The 23,464-nt window shown below is 39.5% G+C and overlaps 1 protein-coding gene across 4 annotated transcripts in view; it reads left to right on the top strand.

Annotated features, from left to right (window-relative positions):
- The window catches only part of LARS (leucyl-tRNA synthetase), a 71,044-nt gene that overhangs the window by 11,948 nt on the left and 35,632 nt on the right, over nucleotides 1-23,464 (top strand). For 2 of the 4 annotated variants that reach the window (XM_025387070.1, XM_025387067.1), the window contains 12 exons: nucleotides 527-607; nucleotides 4,384-4,521; nucleotides 8,231-8,392; nucleotides 11,162-11,274; nucleotides 12,176-12,239; nucleotides 13,554-13,621; nucleotides 13,723-13,948; nucleotides 17,393-17,480; nucleotides 17,562-17,638; nucleotides 18,134-18,187; nucleotides 19,656-19,796; nucleotides 22,251-22,328. In XM_025387070.1, coding sequence (XP_025242855.1) covers nucleotides 527-607; nucleotides 4,384-4,521; nucleotides 8,231-8,392; nucleotides 11,162-11,274; nucleotides 12,176-12,239; nucleotides 13,554-13,621; nucleotides 13,723-13,948; nucleotides 17,393-17,480; nucleotides 17,562-17,638; nucleotides 18,134-18,187; nucleotides 19,656-19,796; nucleotides 22,251-22,328 — 1,290 coding nt within the window. The remainder of the gene's footprint in view (nucleotides 1-526; nucleotides 608-4,383; nucleotides 4,522-8,230; nucleotides 8,393-11,161; nucleotides 11,275-12,175; nucleotides 12,240-13,553; nucleotides 13,622-13,722; nucleotides 13,949-17,392; nucleotides 17,481-17,561; nucleotides 17,639-18,133; nucleotides 18,188-19,655; nucleotides 19,797-22,250; nucleotides 22,329-23,464) is intronic. The other 2 variants (XM_025387068.1, XM_025387069.1) reach the window with 2 other exon arrangements.

Below are 23,464 nucleotides of genomic sequence, written 5' to 3'. Positions count from 1 at the left end.
TTTTTTTTTTTTTGAGACGGAGTCTCGCTCTGTCGCCCAGGCTGGAGTGCAGTGGCTGGATCTCAGCTCACTGCAAGCTTCGCCTCCCGGGTCTACGCCATTCTCCTGCCTCAGCCTCCCGAGTAGCTGGGACTACAGGCGCCCGCCACCTCGCCCGGCTAGTTTTTTGTATTTTTTTAGTAGAGACGGGGTTTCACCGTGTTAGCCAGGCTAGTCTCGATCTCCTGACCTCGTGATCCGCCCGTCTCGGCCTCCCAAAGTGCTGGGATTACAGGCTTGAGCCACCGCGCCCGGCCTATATTTAATTTTCATGTGCCGTGTGTGTATGTGTGCAAGGGTCTGGGCATGTATGCATATTCAAAAGTAATTCCTAGATTGGTGAGTTTTGGAATGCCTAAAATCTGACTGGCGTTCCAAAGGAGGATGTGAAAAAGAAAACTAAACTAATTTTTTTGTGTGAAAAGTTCGCATTTTGTATTTGTCTGGCATTTACATTTGCAATTTAAATTTGATTTTATTTCTGTAGTTTGCTGTAGGGTACCAGCGATTGAAAGGAAAATGTTGTCTGTTTCCCTTTGGCCTGCACTGTACTGGAATGCCTATTAAGGTAAGATTGCTAATAAGATTGGTTTCTACTCTTTTTAGTTTGGATCTAATAGTAATACCCAATTCAAGAGCTTAAAATAGGATTTTCAAGTATTGCTGCATTAAAGTATGAAATGAGTTGAATTTAGTATAGTGAAAATTTATTTAAAAATAAACAACATTTGAAGAAGTGCTTAAATTAAGGGCATCCATTATGGTCTAAGTGATCACTAAGTGATTTTTTTTTTTTTTTTATTTTTTTGAGACGGAGTCTTGCTCTGTCGCCCAGGCTGGAGTGCAGTGGCCGGATCTCAGCTCACTGCAAGCTCCGCCTCCCGGGTTCATGCCATTCTCCTGCCTCAGCCTCCCGAGCAGCTGGGACTACAGGCGCTCGCCACCTCGCCCGGCTAGTTTTTTTGTATTTTTTAGTAGAGACGGGGTTTCACCGTGTTAGCCAGGATGGTCTCGATCTCCTGACCTCGTGATCCGCCCATCTCGGCCTCCCAAAGTGCTGGGATTACAGGCTTGAGCCACCGCGCCCGGCCCACTAAGTGATTTTAATGTCTTTTGGTTGCCTTGTATATTTATGTCTGTATTACAATTAGGTAATAACTGATTCTATTTTACTAAAAGGAAAAATGTACAGCCATTGTGCACTTGTGACATGTGTAAGATGCTGGCATAAAATAATAAACAGTTGTATTGTAATTTGATCATTTTTGCAAATACCTTCATTTGTGATAAGTTTGTATTAGAAATAATTCTCAATGAAGAATAGGAAAGAAAAGTAGAGTTGAAAGGATTCCCTTACATAATAGGATTAGGAAATTTAAATCCTGTTTCTTTTTATTCTTCAACATTTTATTTTATTTTACTTTATTTATTTGTTTTTTGAGACGGAGTTTTGCTTTTGTCGTCCAGGCTGCAGTGCAATGGTGTGATCTTGGCTCACTGCAAACTCCTTCTCTCAGGTTCAAGCGATTCTTCTGCCTCAACCTCCCGAGTAGCTGGGATTACAGGCACCCGCTACCACGCCTGGCTAATTTTTGTGTTTTTAGTAGAGACGAGGTTTCACCATGTTGGCTAGGCTGGTCTGGAACTCCTGACCTCAGTTGATCCACCCACCTCGGCCTTCCAAAGTATTGGGATTACAAGCATGCGCCACCATGCCCGGCCTTCTCCAACCTTTTGTTTTAAAGAACGTCAGTCCTACGGAAAAGGTGGAATGGTAGTACAATGAACACCCTCCACCCTTCACCTGTAGTTACAAAGTATAAACGTTTGCCATATTTGTTTTAGTTCTGTCTCTCAGCACACATGCATGCGTGCGTGCTTCTCTCTCTCTTTTTCTTCTTTTTTTTAAATTAAAAAAAATTTTTTTTTTGAGTTGGAGTCTTGCTCTGTCGCCCAGTCTGGAGTGCACTGTTGTACTTTTAGTACAGACGGGGTTTTCCCATGTTGGCCAGACTGGTTTCAAACTCCTGACCTCAGGCAATCTGCCCACCTTGGCCTCCCAAAGTGCTGGGATTACAGGTGTGAGCCACCACGCCTGGCCCTTCTCCCCCTTCTCTCTCTTCTTCTGTGAACTTTTTGAAAGAAAGTTGCAGGCATCATGACATGTCGTTGCTAAATACTTCAGCATGTATTCTGAGAATAAGGGCATTCTTCTGTATTATCAGAGTCCTGTTATCCCCTCCAAGAAATTCAACATTGGTGTTATATTACCATCTTCATTTAATCTGTAGTCAAATTTCTGTAGACTGAAAATGACCTTTCCTTCTGTTTTTCCCTTTTTTTTTTGTTTTGAGATGGATTCTTGCTCTGTTACTCCGTCTGGAGTGTAGTGGTGCGGAGTGCAATCTTGGCTCACCTCTGCCTCCCAAATTCAAGTGATTCTCTTGCCTCAGCCTCCTGAATATCTGGGATTACAGGTGCCTGGTGCCATGCCTGGCTAATTTTTTGTATTTTTAGTGGAAAGAGGGTTTCACCATATTGGGCAGGCTGCTCTCGAACTGGCCTCAAGTGATCCGCCTGCCTTGGCTTCCCAAAGTGCTGGGATTACAGGCATGAGCCACCATGCTCTGCTGTTTTTCACTTTTTATTTTGTGGCGTACGCATTGCATCTTGTTATCCATTCTTTTCACTATTTTGTAGTTTTTCATGATGTTGGTGTTTTTGAAGTCTAAGCTAGTTATTTTGTAGAATGTCCCATGATAGGAGTTTTCTGATGGTTTTTTCATGATTAGGGTTGGGCTAAATATTTTGACAAGAATACTTCATTGTTGAGGTATAAACTTCCCATTGTATCACCTCAAAAGCATATAAAGTGGCAATTTGTCCCATTTTAGTGAAATTAAGTTAATCCTGCCAGATTTCCTCATTCTAAAGGTGATTTTTCCTCCTATAAAATTAAAAAGTAAGGCTAGGCACGGTGGCTCACGCCTGTAATCCCAGAATTCGGGAGGCCAAGGTGGGAGGATCACATGAGGTCAGGAGTTTGAAACCAGCCTGGCCAATGTGGTGAAACCCCATCTCTACTAAAAATAAAAAAATTAGCCAGGCGTGGTGCCGTGCGCCTGTAATTCCAGCTACTTTGGAGGCTGTGGCAGGAGAATCGCTTGAACTCGGGAGGTAGGGGTTGCAGTGAGCCCACACTGCACCATTGCACTCCAGCCTGGGCAACAAGAGTAAAATTCCATCTCAAAAAAAAAAGAAATAAATTAAAAAGTAATCTATAGGATAACACTTTGAGAGCCTCTGAATGTCCTGTTACTCAATAACCCAGTGGTTTTAGCATCCTTTAAACATCCTTGCCTGTTTTTATTATTGTATTAGTGGTTGAAATTCTTCTAGATAGAAGAGACTTTTCCATTTAAAAATTTTTTACTTCTGTATTTCTTATTTTTCTCATAACTTTAACAGTGTTTACTTGGTGTCATCTTTGTTTTCGACAGTGTACTCATTGTAGTATAATTGATAAGAGCTAGAGTGGAAAGTCCAGGGTTAAGTCTGTAACTTTGCTAGCTGTATATATAACCTTAAGGTAAATCACTTCATCTCTGTTTGTTTTCTGACTTAAAGCCTATCCTATCTACTTGGTAGGCTTGTGATGATAATTAATAGAGTATATGTGACAGTAATCTTTAAATTGAGAAACAGTGTTATTAATGTTATCCAAAATGATAACACATTATGTTTCCTATATCTTTATACATCTAATATATACAGTATATAATATACTATATTGAATATTCTGGGTGTTGAATAAATGCTTGTGAGTAAATGAGGTAAAATACTAATTTATAAAAAAATACGAATTTATAAATTAGTGAATTTTGAGGTACATGATTTATACCTTTATTTATTTATTTTGAGACATGGGGCTCATTCTTGCTTTGTCGCCCAGGCTAGAGTGCGGTGGTGTAATCTTGGCTCACTGCACCCTCTGCCTCCTGGGTTTAAGCGATCCTCTCACCTCAACCTGCCGAGTAGCTGAGATTACAGGCATGTGCTACCATGCCCAGCTAATTTTTATGTTTAGTAGAGACATCATGTTGGCCAGGCTGGTCTCAAACTCCTGACAAGTGATCTGCCTGCCTCAGCCTCCCAAAGTGCTGGGATTATAGGTGTGAGCCACTGCTCCCAGCCTTCGTTTCAGTTTTCTGTAGTGGAGCCACATATGTATCAATGTATTGCAAAAAATTTCAGAATCAATTTTAGTTGGCAGTAAAACAGTAAAGAACTGAAATTGTGTCTACCTTGAATTTTGAACGTCATTATCTCTAATGTTCGTTGTAGGCATGTGCTGATAAGTTGAAAAGAGAAATAGAGCTGTATGGTTGCCCCCCTGATTTTCCAGATGAAGAAGAGGAAGAGGAAGAAACAAGTGTTAAAACAGAAGATATCATAATTAAGGATAAAGCTAAAGGAAAAAAGGTTTGATAGTGGTTGATATTTATGTTGGTTGAAGTTTTATATTTTTCTGATTTATATGTGCATTCCCAGTACTAGCACAGTGCCCAACACATAAAATGTACTAGATAATTTTTTTAAAGTATCAAAGCAAAAAAATTATCTTTCTGACTTCCTATTGCCTTTTTCCTCTTTTTTGAAGTAATTTTAGATATACAGAAGAACTGCAAGATAGTATAGAGATGTTACATCTTATATAACTATGGTACTATTTTTCAAATTAAGGAATTAACATTAGTACGGTAGTATTTTCTAGACTTTTTGGATTTTACCAGTGTTTTCACTAATTTCCTTTTCCAATGTCCAATCCAGGATCCCACATTGCAGTTAGTTGTCATGTGTCCTTACTATGTTTCCTTAATCTTTTCTATCTTTCATTTTCTTCCATGACCTTTATACTTTTAACAAATACTGGTCAGATAATTATAGATTATGCCTCAGTTTGAGTTTGTTCAATGCTTTCTCATCGTTAGATTGAGGTTATTGATTTGGAGGAAGACTATTAGAGAGGTAATTTGTCCTTCTCAAACATTAGGGACTGTATGATACTGATATGTCTTATTATTGGTGATGTTAACATTGATCATTTGGTTAAGATGATGTCTGCCAGGTTTTTCTCCTGTAAAGATTTCATTTTTGTTTTTATAATTAATATGTATTTTGGGAGAAATCTTTTGAAGCCATGGAAATAATACTGTGTTTCTTTTTAAATATTTGCTCATTAATTTTAGCATTCATCAGTGGATCTTGCCTACAACAGTTATTACTGTAGTCTTTTATTTTTTTTTTTTATTTATTTTTTTTTTTGAGACGGAGTCTCGCTCTGTCGCCCAGGCTGGAGTGCAGTGGCCAGATCTCAGCTCACTGCAAGCTCCGCCTCCCGGGTTCACGCCATTCTCCTGCCTCAGCCTCCCGAGTAGCTGGGACTGCAGGCGCCCGCCACCGCGCCCGGCTAGTTTTTTGTATTTTTTAGTAGAGACGGGGTTTCACCGTGTTAGCCAGGATGGTCTCGATCTCCTGACCTCGTGATCCGCCCGTCTCGGCCTCCCAAAGTGCTGGGATTACAGGCTTGAGCCACCGCGCCCGGCCCTACTGTAGTCTTTTAATCATGATTTTCTTTTTACCTCGTTCTTTTTACATTTATTATCTATAATTCTTCTGAAAGGAAGAGCTGTCTTTTCTCCCCCACTTACTTATTCTGTCCTTTCTATGTCATATGGATTCATGGATATTTACTTTATTCTTTAGGTTATAAATCAATACCATTGAGCTTTTTGTTTTTTAAGAGATAGAGTCTCACTATGTTGCTGGCCTTCAGCTCCGGGGCTCAAGCTGTCTTCTCACCTCAGTCTCCTGAGTAGCTGGAACTATATAGGCTTGTACCGCTGTGCCTGGCTATTGGTTTGTGTTTTTGTGTGCGTGTGTGTGTGTGTGTGTGTATGTATGTGTGTGTGGTTGTTAACAACACCATAATTTGTTGTCAAATTGTTCTTTTTTATTGGAATAAAGCTAGAGTAAACAAATTGTTTTAGCTTTGGCCATTGGGAGTTTTTTTAGCTTGGCTCCTGTGTCCATTAGACATTCCCTCATCTTCCTTTGTTCAAAGCACTTTCTTACTTTATGGTGTCACAAGCTGTTCCAGGCTTATCTTTTATTTTCCACGATTCAACCAAGGAATCAACCGCTTCTCCAAGGTTTCTTTTATTGAAGAATGGTATTCAGAAACTAAGGTCTGAGTGCTGGGTGTGCTCATTGCCTGGGGTATCACTGCTTCTAGGCACTCGCAGTGGAAAGAGCAAGGAAATATATTTATGTCTGCTAAGCCATACATACACATCTGTTTTTATTTATCTATTTGAATGTTTGTTTAAAAAGTAAGTTCATATTGATACCCCTGGCTCCGTTTTAGCACCATGGGTCTCATTCTAGCATTTTCCCTTGATTTATTTGTGACTTCTTACTACAACAGTGAGACCCTTGGCTCTCATAACCTATAGTATATTTATTTGTTCAATCCTAGCCTACTAGTAAAGTAGTTTCATAATTGCCAGCCTATACCCCTGGGAGAAATAGTTTTACTGACTAAAGTACAGTGTTGTGTAATTCTTTTTGTCTTTAGAATCTAATCACACTGTTTTCCAAAACTGCCTAGATCAGCTCCTTTCTTCCCTTCCCCTTGAGTGTGATTATATATTTGTAATGCAGTTAGATAGATTTGTCACAGTCTGCATTCCTCCTTAGGTTCCTCCAACATCCTGGTTAAAAAATTTACATACCATAAAATTTACTTTTTTGTTGTTTTTTTCAAGACATAGTCTTGCTCTGTCACCCAGGCTGGAGTACAGTGGCACAGTCTTGGCTCACTGCAACCTCTGCCTCCTGGGTTCAAGCAATTCTCATGTTTTAGTCTCCCAAATAGCTGGGATTACAGGTGTGTGCCACCACACCCAGCTAATTTTTGTATTATTATTATTGTTGTTGTTGTTGTTGTTTGAGATGGAGTCTCTCTGTGTTGCCTGGGCTGTAGTACAGAGGCACAGTCTCGGTTCACTGAAACCTCCGCCTCTCGGTTCAAGTGATTCTCCTGCCTCAGCCTCCAGAGTGGCTGGGATTACAGGCGCTCACCACCATGCCCGGCTAATTTTCATATTTTTAGTAGAGACGGGGTTTCACCACATTGGCCAGGCTGGTCTCCATGACCTGACCTCGTGATCCACCCGCCTTGGCCTCCCAAAGTGCTGGGATTACAGGTGTGAGCTACTGTGCCTGGTCCAAAATTTCCTCTTTGTGGTATATAATTCTGTGGGTTTGAAAATGCCTGCAGTCATGTTTCTACCAGCACAGTGTCATATAGAGCAGGTCTGGCAGCCCCAGCATTTTCTTATGCTGCCTTATTGTAGTGTTACAGTTTAACCAAATTTCCTACCTTCAACTTCTGGCATTTGGTTGTCTTTTTGATATTCATAATTTTTGGAAAAGGAGGAAAGTCTTGTGAGTAGCCTCTTTTTTTTCTTTGAGACGGAGTCTCGCTCTGTCGCCCAGGCTGGAATGCAGTGGCATGGTCTCGGCTCACTGCAAGCTCCGCCTCCCGGGTTCACACCATTCTCCTGCTTCAGTCCCCCGAGTAGCTGGGACTACAGGCGCCCACCACCACGCTCGGCTAATTTTTTGTATTTTTAGTAGAGATGGGGTTTCACCGTGTTAGCCAGGATGATCTCGATCTCCTGACCTCGTGATCCGCCCTCCTCGGCCTTCCAAAGTGCTGGGATTACAAGCGTAAGCCACCGTGCCCAGCCTGTGAATAGCCTCTTTATAGGTAAATAAGGTAAATGTGGTATGAGGATAAAAGAAACAAGGTTTGGTACTGAGATCTTACCTTCATGATGGGTAGTTCTTTATGTTGCCCTCCATTTAGTTGGTGCCAGTTTCTTGGCGGAGATCTTGGCTATACAGTTTGACAGACTAAGTAGTACAACTAATTCCTGCAGTGTTCTGCTGTATCAGCATTATTTTAGAATGTAAAAAAATTACCAAATGGGATTATTTACTTAAAATTACTGTGATCCTGGATGTTAGGCAATTTTTGGTTTTTCCTTTTTTTTAATATCTTGGGTCATTTTCCTGGAGTGTTGGTTATTCTTTGATCGAGTTTATTTTTCTCCATTATTTTCAGAGTAAAGCTGCTGCTAAAGCTGGATCTTCTAAATACCAGTGGGGCATTATGAAGTCCCTTGGTCTGTCTGATACAGAGATAGTAAAATTTTCTGAAGCAGAATATTGGCTAGATTATTTCCCGCCACTGGCTGTTCAGGATTTAAAGAGAATGGGTTTGAAGGTATGTCTATAAAGATATACGAGGAAAGCATTTACAAGTATGTGCTTTTTTATTGTGCTTTTGCTTTCTTGTGCTTTCCAGGAACTGATTTTTTAACCAATTGAGGATTTGTGGCAACCCTGTGTTGAGCAAGTCTAGTGGCACCATTTTTCCAACAGCATTTGCTTGCTTCATGTCACATTTTGGCAATTATTTTAATATTTCAAACTTTATTATCTGTTATGGTGATCTATATTCAGTGATCTTTGATGTTATTATTCTAATTGTTTTGGGTTGCCACGCACTGTACCCATATAAGATGGCAAACTTAATTGGTAAATGTTTGCATTCTGACTGCTGTACTGACTGGCTTGTTTCCCTCTTTCTCTCCTTGGGTTTCCCTGTTTTCTTTTTTTCTTTTTTTTTGAGACGGAGTCTCGCTCTGTTGCCCAGGCTGGAGTGCAGTGGCATGATCTCGCCTCATTGCAAGCTCCGCCTCCCGGGTTCACGCCATTCTCCCTCAGCCTCCCGAGTAGCTGGGGCTACAGGCGCCCGCCACCATGCCCGGCTAATTTTTCGTATTTTTAGTAGACATGGGGTTTTACCGTGTTAGCCAAGATGGTCTCGATCTCCTGACCTCATGATCCTCCCACCTCCGCCTCCCAAAGTGCTCGGATTACAGGTGTGAGCCACCGCGCCCGGCCAGGTTTCCCTGTTTTCTAATAAACAACAATCTTGAAATGAAGCCAGTTATTAACTTTATAATGGCCTCTATGTGATGTCTCTCACTTTAAGTAAAAAGCTAGAAATCATGAAGCTTAGTGGGGAAGGCATATTGAAAGGCAAGACGGGCTAAAAGCTAGGCCTCTTGACCTAACAGTCAGCCAAGTTGTGAATGCAAGGAAAAGTTTTTTTGTTTTTGTTTTTTGAGATGGAGTCTCACTCTGTCACCCAGGCTGTAGTGCAGTGGCGTGGTCTCGGCTCACTGCAACCTCTGCCTCCCGGGTTTAAGCTATTCTTCTGCCTCAGCCTCCCTAGTAGCTGGGATTACAGGCGTCTGCCAACATGCCTGGCTAATTTTTGTATTTTTAGTAGAAACAGGGTTTCACCATGTTGGCCAGGTGGGTGTCAAACTCCTGACCTCAAGGTGATCCACCTGCCTTGGCCTCCCAAAGTGCTGAGATTACAGGTGTGAGCCACCATGCCTGGCCCACTCCCAAGTTTGAAAGTTCTATTATGAGTAAAATGCTATCAAATAGCATCACATGCTACAGAGAAATCTTTTGTGAAAGGAAGAGTCAGTGGATGTGGCAAACTTCATTGTTGTGTTAGTTTAAGAAATTACCATAGGCCGGGCATGGTGGCTCAAGCCTGTAATCCCAGCACTTTGGGAGGCTGAGACGGGCGGATCACGCTGTCAGGAGATTGAGACCATCCTGGCTAACACGGTGAAACCCCGTCTCTACTAAAAAATACAAAAAACCAGCTGGGAGAGGTGGCGGGCACCTGTAGTCCCAGCTACTCGGGAGACTGAGGCAGGAGAATGGCGTAAACCCGGGAGGCGGAGCTTGCAGTAAACTGAGATCAGGCCACTGCGCTCCAGCCTGGGCGACAGAGCGAGACTCCGTAAAAGAAATTGCCATAGCCATCACAACCTTGAATAGCCACTTCTTTGATCAGTCAGCAGCTGTCATCATTGAGGCAAGCCTCTCCACCAGCACAAAGATTACAACTCACTGAAGGCTCAGATGATTATTAGCATTTTATAGCAGTGAGGTATTATTATTTTTTTTTTTTTTTGAGATGGAGCCTCGCTCTGTCGCCCAGGCTGGAGTGCAGTGGCCGGATCTCAGCTCACTGTAAGCTCTGCCTCCCGGGTTCACGCCATTCTCCTGCCTCAGCCTCCTGAGTAGCTCGGACTACAGGTGCCCGCCACCTCACCCAGCTAGTTTTTGTATTTTTTAGTAGAGACGGGGTTTCACCGGGATAGCCAGGATGGTCTCGATCTCCTGACCTCGTGATCTGCCCGTCTCGGCCTCCCAAAGTGCTGGGATTACAGGCTTGAGCCACTGTGCCTGGCCAGCAATGAGATATTTTTAAATTAAGGTATATACATTGCCTTTTAAAATATGTTTATTGCACACTTAATATAATTCAATATAGTATAAATGTAACATATATGCCTTGGCAAATAAAAAAATTTGTGTGACTTGTTTTGTTGTGTTGGTTTATAACCAAAGCCACAATATCTCCCAGATAAGTCTGTATATTTGTGTGATTATATGAGATGTGGACCAACTCTTAATTTTAGAATAATATATTTCCCCTGTATGCCACTAAAGAATTAGTACTGTTATTGTTAGACTAGAACCAAACATTGCTTATGGGTCTTTACTGTTTGTTGAATACTTTACTATTTGTTGAATTGGAATGTATATTGACATATTAACAAGTAGTAGAAAGGAGCTTTGTTCAAAGAATATGAAGAAGCCCAAGTTTAACTTGAATATTTAGGAATACATAAAGGTAGGATTAAATGTTTCTTCTTAATTTATTATAGCTTCTGTATGTTTGTTAATATGTAAATGTATATGCTTAAAAACATACTTCAATTAAGTAAATTAAGGTAATAATTGTGATATACTTTTAATAGTGGAACTTGGAAAATATTTTTTTAGTAATTGATCTGATTCTAAGTTAGAAGAGTAAATAATTGATTCATAGGAATTCTTATTCAAACAAAATTTGTGTATTTCTCAATAATTGCCTTTTAAAATTTTCCTTTTATAGGTAGACTGGCGTCGTTCCTTCATCACCACTGATGTTAATCCTTACTATGATTCATTTGTCAGATGGCAATTTTTAACATTAAGAGAAAGAAACAAAATTAAATTTGGGAAGCGGTAAGTTTGTTGTACTTGAGCATAATAAAGCAAAAATCAGTTGGGCGTGGAGGTTCATGCCTATAATCCCAGTGCTTTGGGAAACTGAGGTGAGGGGATTGCTTGAGACCAGAAGTTTGAGACCAGTCTGGGCCACAAAACGAGACCGCATCTCTCTCTATATAAAAAAATTTAGCCAGGCATGGTGGCATGTACCTGTAGTCCTAGCTGCTTGGGAGGATGGGGCAGGAGGATTGTTTATGTGAATAAATAAACACCTTGTAGCCTTCTTTTTCCATTATCTTTCTGTTTTGAAAATACTTTGTTTCTATTCTTTTGTATCCTTTGTTTTCCTTTTTTCCTTACCAGTGTCTTAATTTCTCTGGGCTGCTTCGTGTTTATGACAGATATGACCAGGGAGAATGGGAGTGTGGGCTTTTATTATCTTACTAAAGATTCTGTTCCGTATTCCCTACCAAGAAGAAAAGTAATCATTTTATTTGTGTTTTATTTTATATTTTGTTCTATAAATTAAGATTCTTTGTTGATTATGTAGATTAATCAAGGAAAATAACTTAAGAAATGAAAATAAGTTACCTTCCTTGATTAATCTACATAATCAACTTCCTTGATAGTTTCATTTGTTAAGACAATTTATGTTTTATAATCTTTCGTTCAGTACCACAAAGCCAAGATCAGTGTGTATTTTCCAGTGGTATTACCTTTGACGAAGGTAGAAAGCTTTCATTAAATAAGTGGGTTGACAGTGGAACTACCATAAGAGTATACATAATAGATACAGATATCTACTCAGAAATTTTAGTTATAAGACATGTAAGAAATTAGGTGCAACATAGGCAAATATGTTAGGATAAAACGTGAATATTATAATAATATTTGTCACTTTTTGTTTATTTTTTAGGTATACCATTTATTCTCCAAAAGATGGACAGCCTTGCATGGATCATGATAGACAAACTGGAGAGGTGATTATTTATGAAACAGAGTAGCTATTATAGTAATCCTTAATATGACCACAGAGTTTAAGAAATAGAAACCTAAAAATAACTTCTTTGCAGTGCTGAGGGATATTGTCCTGATACTCTGGTGGGTATGAAGAGGAGATGGGATATCAATACAGCTACCTGTATTGTGTGTAGTACCTAGCTACCGTAAGAGTCATCTGAGGACAGCTACATCAGTTTGTTACAGGAACGCACATTGTTGAGCCTTACCCCGAAATTGCTGAATCAAAAGTTCTGGGGGTGGGGCCCAGGAATATCTTTTTACGAGCTCTCAATGTGATTTATATGCGTGCTAATGTTATGAAGCACCATCTGGAAAATAAATAGCTCTAAAAAGAAAGCACGGGGAGAGGTAATGAGATATGTGACTTAAGATTTAGTGTCCACAGATTCCATTTATATTTGCTTTGATCATGTGCCTTCTTACTTATTTCCAAAGTACTTCTAGCCATGCCTAGAAGTTCATTCTACATTCTTGTAGAACACATTATTAGCATTATTCTCTGAAATACTTGAGTAAATCAAGAGTAAGTGATTTGGCTAAATCCATGGCACAGTAAAAATCAATGACAATGCCAGCATCTGAACTTATGATTCCCTATGATTGTGTCATTCTTTATTACCATCTTTGAACATATTTTCAAAATCAGCCTTCAATTTTGATGTAACTTATCTAAGTGAGAGTTGATCAAAATTTTAAAAGATTTGAGAGACTTAAGAAGACCCAGTAAAGTTTTAATATAGCCAATGGCAGCAATATCCTAGATTTCAGTAATCCTTTGTAGACTTTTCAAAGCATTTTTCATCCGTTCTCTTATGTGTTCCTCAGGACAGTCCTATCTGCGACACAACATCCTTATTTTACCAATGAGGAAAGAAAGGCTTAGAGGCTCTGATTATGACTACCTTGGATCCAACCATTAGTAAGGAAGCACACTAAGTTTAGAACACACATTATCTCTGACCTCTGGTCCAGTATCTTTCTTTGATGACTACTATGTGGGACATGCCCTGGGATGGAATTAGTGTTGATTGTGTCTTCTCACCTTCATTTTGGCAAACACTATTTTGGGCAATTACTCCAAATCTCTCCTAACATACCGGACTTCTGTGTGGGTATGGTTAGCACACCACTGGCAGTCTCTTCTCTGGAAAAAAAAATTAATAATGCAAGAACCCATTTTAGGGATTTCAATCAGATCTCTCACATAGATTAGCAGGTTTAAGGCAAGTCTTTTTTTTTCCTTCAAATTTTTGTATCGTTTATTTGCTTAGGGTGTTGGACCTCAGGAATATACTTTACTCAAATTGAAGGTGCTGGAGCCATACCCATCTAAATTAAGGTAGGTTTGCCAGAGGAATTGCTTCATCATTTCTGAACCATCAGGTAGTTGCTACAGAGTTGACAACATGTTTTTACATCAATATTTGTTTTTTTTCTTAGTGGCCTGAAAGGTAAAAATATTTTCTTGGTGGCTGCTACTCTCAGACCTGAGACCATGTTTGGGCAGACAAATTGTTGGGTTCGTCCTGATATGAAGTACATTGGATTTGAGACGGTGAATGGTGATATATTCATCTGTACCCAAAGAGCAGCCAGGAATATGTCATACCAGGGCTTTACCAGAGACAATGGCGTGGTGCCTGTTGTTAAGGAATTAATGGGGGAGGTAAGTTGGATAGCAGATTTTTTATTTTAATGCATACATTTCAAGGAAAATTTCAACAATGGATATTGAGAAAAGAGCATCACAACCTTAAAAAATGAGGTGTACATGCAGTGAAGTGTGTACATCTTGTGTATTTTGGTGCATTTTCATATGTATATACATTTAGGTAAGCACCACTTAAATCAAGATATAGAACAGTTTAGCACTCCAGAAAGCTCTCTCATGTCCATATCATTAGTAGTCACTTCTTTCCTCCAAAGGTAACCACTGCTCTGACTTCACCAAAGATTATTTGTTGTTCTTGAACTTTACATAATGGAATTGTACGGGCTGACTGTTTTGTGTTTGGCTTCTTTTGCTTACCATTATGTTTGTGAGATTCATACATGTTGTAGGAGTAGTTCTTTTTTTATTGTTGTGTAATATTCATTGTATGACTGTATCATGAAGATAGCATATGTGATTTTTGGGTTTCAAATTGGTAAATATCTGGTTGAAAAATATAGGCAGTCCTCCCCAAGAGATTTAATAGCTGCATTAGAGATTTTATTATTTTAAAAATACTATTACCTGAATTCCTGGTAATACTAAATTTGGAATTGTAGCTGCTTTTGTTTTTTTTGTGTGTGAAGAAAGTCTTGGTTGATATTAGTTAAATCTGGATGGTTACACGACTCATCTACTTTATTTTATTTTTATTTGTTTTTGTAGACAGTTTTGCTTTTATTGCCCAGGCTGGTGTTCAGTGGCACAGTCTCGGCTCACTGCAACCTCCACCTGCTGGGTTCAAACGATTCTCCTGCCTCAGCCTCTTGAGTAGCTGGGATTACAGGTGTGTGCCACCATGCCCAGCTAATTTTTTGTGTTTTTAGTAGAGACAGGGTTTCATCATGTTGGCTAGGCTGGGCTCGAACTCCTGATCTCAGGTGATCCACCCGCCTCGGCCTCCCAAAGTGCAGAGATTACAGGCGTGAGCCACTGCACCCGGCCGCATCTACTTTATTATCCGTATTTCTGAGTGTGTTTAATTCCATTTAGTGAATGCTGATCTTTAGTATCTTAAATAATTTTTTAAAAAGAAAAATGTGAGTAGAGTACCATCTCAGTTCTTTTAAATTGAACTCTTTTATTTCTTGTTTTATACTTTCTTTTTATTTGATTGCAATATATTTACAAGTCCCAAAATTCAAAAAACACAAAAAGATACAAAAGCTTCCCATTCTAGAGGTAGTTAGTAATATCTATGTCTTGTGTATCATGGAAATATTTCATGTATACACAAGCGAATATGCATATACTCTTTGTCCCTCTGTTTTTACACAAATGGCAATATGCTTTATATGCATTGTACCACATCTTGCTTTTTTATTTATATCTTGGCAATCATTTTGTCAGTACATAAACAGTTTCTTTATTCTTATTTTTTATAGCTACATAGTATTTCATTGTTTGGCTGTACCACAGTTTACTTAACCATTCTCTATTAATGGACATTTGAATTGTTTCCTGCCTTTTTCTGTTAAAAGCAGCACTGCCACATCTCCTTAGTTCCTAATATTGGAATTTTGTCTGAGAAGTTCTTGGGAACAGTATTAGGGACACACGTATTTTCCTATTCTTAAACTTTTCTCCCTGTTAATTTGAGCAAATTCTGGAGTGAGGGACATGGATGTTATAAATTGCAAAATAGTTTCAACCTTTAAAATAGTTACAATATTTAGCTGTTATCCATATGACTGCAAATTCTATAAAGGCAGGTTATGTGTATATATATGAATAAAATGGAATGGGTGGGAATTATGTGGAAAGGAAAAGCGTGTTCCTTAGCTAGAGCAAGCAGCTGCAAATTCTTTGTTGCCATCTGAGAATCTGGGTCTAAAATTGCTTAATCTTTAGGATTTTTTCAAGTGAAATTAGAACTATCCTTTTACTTTGTTTTCATAATTACTATTTTAAATAGATACATAGTACTCATTCTTGTTCCTGTAACATATTTAGTTAAATCATTTTTTCTCTCATTGAAAGCTTTAGTTGTTTCCAGGCTTTCCTAGTATAATTAACTCAGCATTAACTCAGCATTGGGCAGACTTGTTTAAGAAAAAATAATTTGTTGTTGTTGAGTCTGAGTTACAGGAATATTCTGTGGCTTTTGCTGTGGATTCCTATATTTTCTTCAAGGAATACAATGTCACAAACAATGTATTAGTGTACTCATGTCATCATAACATTGACAGATTTAGTTATTATAATTATCAAAAATTATTTTTCCTGGACGGATGTGGTGACTCATGCCTGTAATGCCAGCACTTTGGCAGGCTGAGGTGGGTGGATCACCTGGGGTCAGGAGTTCAAGACCAGCCTGGCCAACATGGTGAAACCTCGTCTCTACTAAAAATACAAAAATTACCCAGGCGTGGTGGTGCATGCCTGTAATCCCAGCTATTTGGGAGTCTGAGGCAGGAAAATCTCTGGAACCTGGGAGGCGAAGGTTGCAGTGAGCTGAGATCGCACCATTGCACTCTAGCTTGAGTAACAAGAGCAGAACTCCGTCTCAAAAAATAAAATAAACATAAGAATAATTATTTTTCCTCTAGTAGGTATAAAAGAATGTGTTTTGTTTTACTTCATGTGTATTTTATTTATATCCTTTTCCTTATTTTTTTGAGACGGGGTCTCCCTCTGTTACCCAGGCTGGAGTGTAGTGGCGTGATCTTGGCTCACTACAACCTCCGCCTCCCTGGTTCAAGCAATTCTCCTGCCTCAGCCTTCCAAATAGTTGGGACTACAGGTGCGTGCTGCCACGCCTAGCTAATTTTTTGTATTTTAGTAGAGACGGGGGTTTCACCACGTTGCCCATGCTGGTCATGAACTCCTGAGCTCAGGTAATCCGCCTGCCTCAGCCTCCCAAGGTGTTGGGATTACAGGCGTTAGCCACCGCGTCCAGCCTATATTCATTTTTTAATTGACAGAAATTGTATTTATGGTACACATGTTTTGAAATATATATACTTTGTGAAATGGCTAAATTGAAGTAAATAACAAATTCATATCTTATGTACTTATGTGGTGAGAAGAATTAAAATTTAAATCAGGTGCCGTGGTGTGCACCTGTAGTGCCAGCTACTTGGTAGGCTGAGACCTCAGGAGGCTTGCCTGAACCCAGGAGTTTGAGCCTGTAGAATGCTATGATAGCGCCTGTGAATAGCCACTACAGTCTAGCCTCGGCAACATAGCAAGGCCCTGTCTCTTAAAAAAATCTGCACAGCAATTTTCAAGTATAAAATACATTGTTGTTGCCTAGTCACCATATTGTACAATATAGCTCTTGAATTTATTTCCATATATTTTTGATTACTAGCTTCTCAGGGCTTAAAATATTAACATAGTTTTAATTCTAATGGTCACAATGAATTCACCTTTTATATTGATTTTTTTCTTATGCAGGAAATTCTTGGTGCATCACTTTCTGCACCTTTAACATCATACAAGGTGATCTATGTTCTCCCAATGCTGACTATTAAGGAGGATAAAGGTAAAGAGTTTACTTATTTCTAGAAATATTTTGGTAATCACGTTTTGGTTCTAGTTATTAATTCCACACTTTGTTTTATAGGCACTGGTGTGGTTACAAGTGTTCCTTCCGACTCCCCTGATGATATTGCTGCCCTCAGAGACTTGAAGAAAAAGCAAGTAAGTATCTGAGTTTCATGTTTGTATTTTGTCCTCACCATCTCATTGCTTAGGTACTGCTGAACTACACTGTGGGACTAGGCTAAAAAGCTATGCATTTATCTTTAAACTGCTACCTCTAACTTGTTTCTTGATGTTTATATATTTTCTGTGGTTTGATTTTTAAATTTGTTTCACAGAATTTTGAAAAAGTTTTCTGATATTCACATTTTTATTGAAATCTGGCATATGAACCTCAATGTAAGTGATAGGTGTATGTCTATGTACATTTTTGCTTTTGGCTGTGCAGTTTCATTTAGGCTGTTCACTATAACTTTAGCTATTAAATTTTTGAAGGTTATGGATCCCTTTTGAGATATTTGGTAAAGGTAGAAATTTGCCCTTTATGAAGAGGAGAACAAATAATAGTTTTAAGAAAGTTTGGAGGTTGCTTCTCTCAATGATTCTACCAGTGAAGTGTTGATCATTAGTGTTAACTTGCAAATTTTTCTGTAGGCCTTACGAGCGAAGTATGGAATTAGAGATGACATGGTCTTGCCATTTGAGCCGGTGAGTACATAGATAATTCAGAATATTCACATCCATCTCTTTATCAGAAAAAAAGAAGAGCTGACATGTTTTCCTTGTAACAAAATTAATTGGTGGAGTATGAAAATAAGAGAGAGAGTTTGCTTAAGGATTTACTCACTTTAATTTGATACCTGCTATGGTAGATAAGAGCGAAAGGAAAACTAACAAGCATTTTCTTACTACCTGGCCCCTGCAGTTCGGGAACAAATAGCTTTTTAGCATCTCCAGTTTTTTTTTTTTTTTTTTTTTGAGACGGAGTCTCGCTGTCGCCCAGACTGGAGTGCAGTGGCCGGATCTCAGCTCACTGCAAGCTCCGCCTCCTGGGTTCACGCCATTCTCCCGCCTCAGCCTCCCGAGTAGCTGGGACCACAGGCGCCCGCCACGCCGCCCGGCTAATTTTTTGTATTTTTTAGTAGAGACGGGGTTTCACCGTGTTAGCCAGCATGGTCTCGATCTCCTGACCTCGTGATCCGCCCGTCTCGGCCTCCCAAAGTGCTGGGATTACAGGCTTGAGCCACCGCGCCCGGCATCTCCAGTTTTATAGTAGCTTGCTTTGCTAGTATGATCAATTTCCTGGCTTCTAAAGACAAAATTTTGTTCTTTTCATGAATGTTTATTTGTAACCATAATAACTTTAACAAAATCCTGTACGACTCTGTTTTATGTTAGTGTCTATAGACGAAAAACTTTTAAATTACTAGCAAATGATTTTCATTTCATGAAAGATCCAGAGGAATTAATGTAAACCAAAAGCATAACCATCCATGAAACTAGTTGTTTATATCAGCAGTCCCCAACCTTTTTGGCGCCAGGGACTTGTTTCGTGGAAGACAGTTTTTCCATGGACCGTCAGGGTGTGGTGGGGGAATGGTTTTGGGATGAAACTGTACCACCTTAGATCATCAGGCATTAGATTCTCATAAGGAACATGCAACCTAGATTCCTCCATGCACAGTTCACAATAGGGTTCATGCTCCTTTGAGAATCTAATGCCACCCATGATCTGACAGGAGGTGAAGCTCAAGGGGTGATGCTCACCTGTTGCTCACCTCCTGCTGTGCAGCCTGGTTCCTAATGCCACAGACTGGTACCAGTCCACATCCTTGGGGTTGGGGACCCCTGGTTTACATCATTTTGCTAGTTTCAGCATGAATTACTTAGATAATTATATGCCAGTGGAGGATAGAATGCTGGGAAAGGTGTGTGTGGTGGGGGAAGGGCATTGGGGTTGTTGATACACAGAGTATGGGTGGTTCCTGTGGAGAGTAGGAGGACAAATTTACATCTGGAAGTTAGTCACTCTGTGATTACTTAATGTGTGGCAGTGTCATAATGATATATACAATCTGAAATGACTTAATTGGACATTAGAGGCAAAAGGACTTGTGCCCTATAGACCTATGTGTTCAGTCAGTGTGAACACGTTTCTGATTGCTGTTTGCTGCAGGTGCCAGTCATTGAAATCCCAGGTTTTGGAAATCTTTCCGCAGTAACCATTTGTGATGAGTTGAAAATTCAGAGCCAGAATGACCGAGAAAAACTTGCAGAAGCGAAGGAGAAGTTGTATCTAAAAGGATTTTATGAGGGTGTAAGTAATAATTGTTTTTAGTTTTTATTTGATTTACTCCATGCTCTGTGATTTTCTTAATTAGAAAAAATGTAGAAAAATTTAACATAGTTTCAACTATACATTGATTTGAGAGCTTAATATGAGAATGTATTCTATTTCCAAATTTCTATCTTTTGTTTTTGTCATGTCCTTTGCCTAAAAGCATTTTCAGAAATTCTTTTTTGTGCCCTCTAGGAATCTCTGTGGAGTGAATTTCTTGACAAGATATTTCGAATTAGTTCATATTATGCAGTAAACTTCAAAGGTTTATTGAATGGAGAATTCCTGGTCCCTTTTTTACTCTTTTAGTTAGGGAGTTCATATTTTAGATAAGCAGTTTTATCCAGTCCATTAGTTTGTTTGTTTGTTTATTTATTTATTTATTTATTTATTTATTCATTTTTGAGACGGAGTCTCGCGCTGTGTGACCCAGGCTGGAGTGCAGTGGCGCGATCTCGGCTCACTGCAAGCTCCGCCTCCCAGGCTCACGCCATTCTCCTGCCTCAGCCTCCGAGTAGCTGGGACTACAGGCGCCTGCCACCACGCCCGGCTAGTTTTTTGTATTTTTAGTAGAGACGGGGTTTCACCATGTTAGCCAGGATGGTCTCGATCTCCTGACCTCGTGATCCACCCGCCTCGGCCTCCCAAAGTGCTGGGATTACAGGCTTGAGCCACCGCGCCCGGCCCTAGTTTATTTATTAATGTCTACTAAATGCCAGGTGAGTCCAACAAACTTGTTCTGAACCATTCTTTTCTCCTAATTGTGCATACGTTAATGTGGTTTACATTTCCATGGAAAGAAGGCTAGGCTAGAGAACATAAAAATCCAAACAAGTTGTTAGGTGCTTCAGATTCAAATATTTTTAAGGACATCAACGAGAATGGTTTTTAGTTTTAGCTTTCCTACATTTTTCTGGATAACCAAGAATTGGTTATGTATCTTGTTTTGAAGTGACACATATTTTGAATGATGATAAAAGCCAACACTTATGCAGCACTTATATATTAATTTACTTAATTCTGAAAATAACCCCTTTCTGAAGTAGGCACTCTTATCCCCAATTTACAGATGAGGAAATGGAGGCACAAAGAGATTAACTGATTTACTTGAGATTAGCCAGATAGTTAGCCAGTAGGAACTGGGATTCAAACTAGGTAGCCTGGCTCTGGGATTTGCGTGTGTGTGTTTGTGTGTGTGTGAGACGGAGTCTTGCTGTGTCACCCAGGCTGGAGTGCAGTGGCACGATCTCAGCTTACTGCAGCCTCCAACTTCCAGGTTCAAGAGATTCTCCTGCCTCAGACTCCCAAGTAGCTGGGACTACGGGCGCGTGCCACCACGACCGGCTAATTTTTGTATTTTTAGTAGAGGCGGGGGTTTCATCATATTGGTGAGGCTGATCTCGAACTCCTGACCCCAAGTGATCTGCCCACCTTGGCCTTCCAAAGTTCTGGCAGTATAGGCTTGAGCCACTGCACCTGGTCAGATTTGTGTTCTTTTTTTTTTTTTGAGACGGAGTCTTACTCTGTCGCCCAGGCTGGAGTGGAGTGGCTCAATCTCAGCTCACTGCGACCTCTGCCTCCTGGGCTCAAGCAATTCTCCTGCCTTAGCCTCCCGAGTAGCTGGGATTACAGGCGCCTGCCATCACGCCCAACTAATTCAGATTTTTGTTCTTAATCACTGCACTCATTAAATACAACTTTATAATGTTGGATTAAATAGATATTGAAGTATTTTGGTATGTTAGAGGTTTAGAATGTCAAAAGAGAATGCATGTCTCTTCTACCTAAGATAGAAACAATTTGAGAGAAATGTAAGAGTCATGTAGATGAAAATAAGAGTCATGTAGGTGAAAATATCTGCTTTATTACCGAAGAAAGCTGGAAGGGGATTGAGGCTTAATCGATGGCAACAATGGATAAGCTAATACTTTGCCCTAGAATGTAATTGGCCTACTGAGAAAAAGATAGAGGTGAAAGAGTAGGCCTCCTTCTAGGAGCAAGCTTTATCAGATGGCCAGGCAAAGAATACTCACTTGCAGCAGGTGGGTTTAGAAAGAGGAGCCTAATGAGATGAAGCCGAATATGCTTAGTTCCTTCAGAAACCACCAGGAATGAGGTGAGTGAGTGTAGTTGAATTCCGTCCATGTGGAAACTTAAGAAGAAGTGAAAGTGAGTATTCCTTCCTAATCATGCTCACACTAGGTATCTCAGTGATACATAGTGAGGTGGGTATCACTGACAGAATGATAAGTGTGTTATAAATATTAGTTATCCATGCTATACCAAAATGAAAACTTATTATAAATGTGATAAATTTCATACTAAAAATATTTCAGTGGGCAGAAGCAAATTTAGTTAGGGAAAATTAGGGAAGAAACTCAAGGCGAGTTCTAACTGTTTTATATGTGTTTTTCTCCCTTCTCATCCTTTTAGATCATGTTGGTGGATGAATTTAAAGGACAGAAGGTTCAAGATGTAAAGAAGACTATTCAGAAAAAGATGATTGACACTGTATGTGATAGGCTATGCTCTGAAGGCTGTTTTAGGAGAGCTATTAGTTAATAGACTTGACAGTGTTATTAGCAGTGAGTTCTACAGTAGAACCTGGAGCTGTAATACAGATATAATATAGTTTTAAGGCAAAAATAGACCTATTTAGCAATTCATTTAACTTGAACATCCCATCTATAATGTTGATAAAGGTAGTGTTCTGAAGTTGATGTGTGCATAGCATATACAGAGAACTTTGATGATATTTCTGGCAGTGGCCATTTTAGATACTGGTAGTTACAACCCTTTCTTTCTCTGGTGTTTTTTACCGTCATCCTCCTCTAACCCCTCCATTTTTGTTATAACTCTCTTCTATTTAGCTGAGTTAACCCTTTACATTTTTATTTTTGACAACTTTGTATACCCATAATATAGAGAGACAATGGTCTTTTAGGCTTATTGAAATAAAAAAGCAGCAATTTCCTCATCACTTTTCCATAATTTAAATTTCTTTTCCTTGGGGGGGTAACATTTAATCGTTTTAGTATTGATCTCCATCTCTTTTTTTGAGATGCAGTTTCGCTCTTATTGCACAGACTGGAATGCAATGGCGCTATCTCAGCTAACTGTAATCTCTGCCTCCTGGGTTCAAGTGATTCTCCTGCCTCAGCCTCCTGAGTAGCTGGAATTACAGACGTGAACCACCATGCTGGATAATTTTGTATTTTTAGTAGAGATGGGGTTTCTCTATGTTGGTCAAACTGGTCTCGAACTCCCGACCTCAGGTGATCTGCCCGCCTTGGCCTCCTAAAGTGCTGGGATTACAGGCGTGAGCCACTGTGCCTGGCTGATCTCCATCTCTTACAGATATCTGATCTAAATGCTTCTAATGTGATTTTTTTTTTTTTTTTCATGGTTAGGTATCAGCCACTAACCTCCTACTCTTGGAAGAAGTAGGAGGAAGATCAAGGTTACACTCCTCCCCCTACTTTTTGTTTTCTCTAACGTCCCACATTTATTGGTATATACTACTCCATACCCTGTCTTCTCCATACACTGTAGTTATAAAAAATGTTAGATCAATAGTTATTATTTACATTTTTGAGACATGGCTCATCCATAATGTAGTGTACAATAATTTTTCATCCTCAGCTTTT

This window comes from Theropithecus gelada, chromosome 6 (assembly GCF_003255815.1).
Source record: "Theropithecus gelada isolate Dixy chromosome 6, Tgel_1.0, whole genome shotgun sequence".
NCBI classification, from domain to species: domain Eukaryota; kingdom Metazoa; phylum Chordata; class Mammalia; order Primates; family Cercopithecidae; genus Theropithecus; species Theropithecus gelada.
Note: the sequence above shows the minus strand (reverse complement) of the source record. Positions and strands in the feature narration are given on the sequence as shown.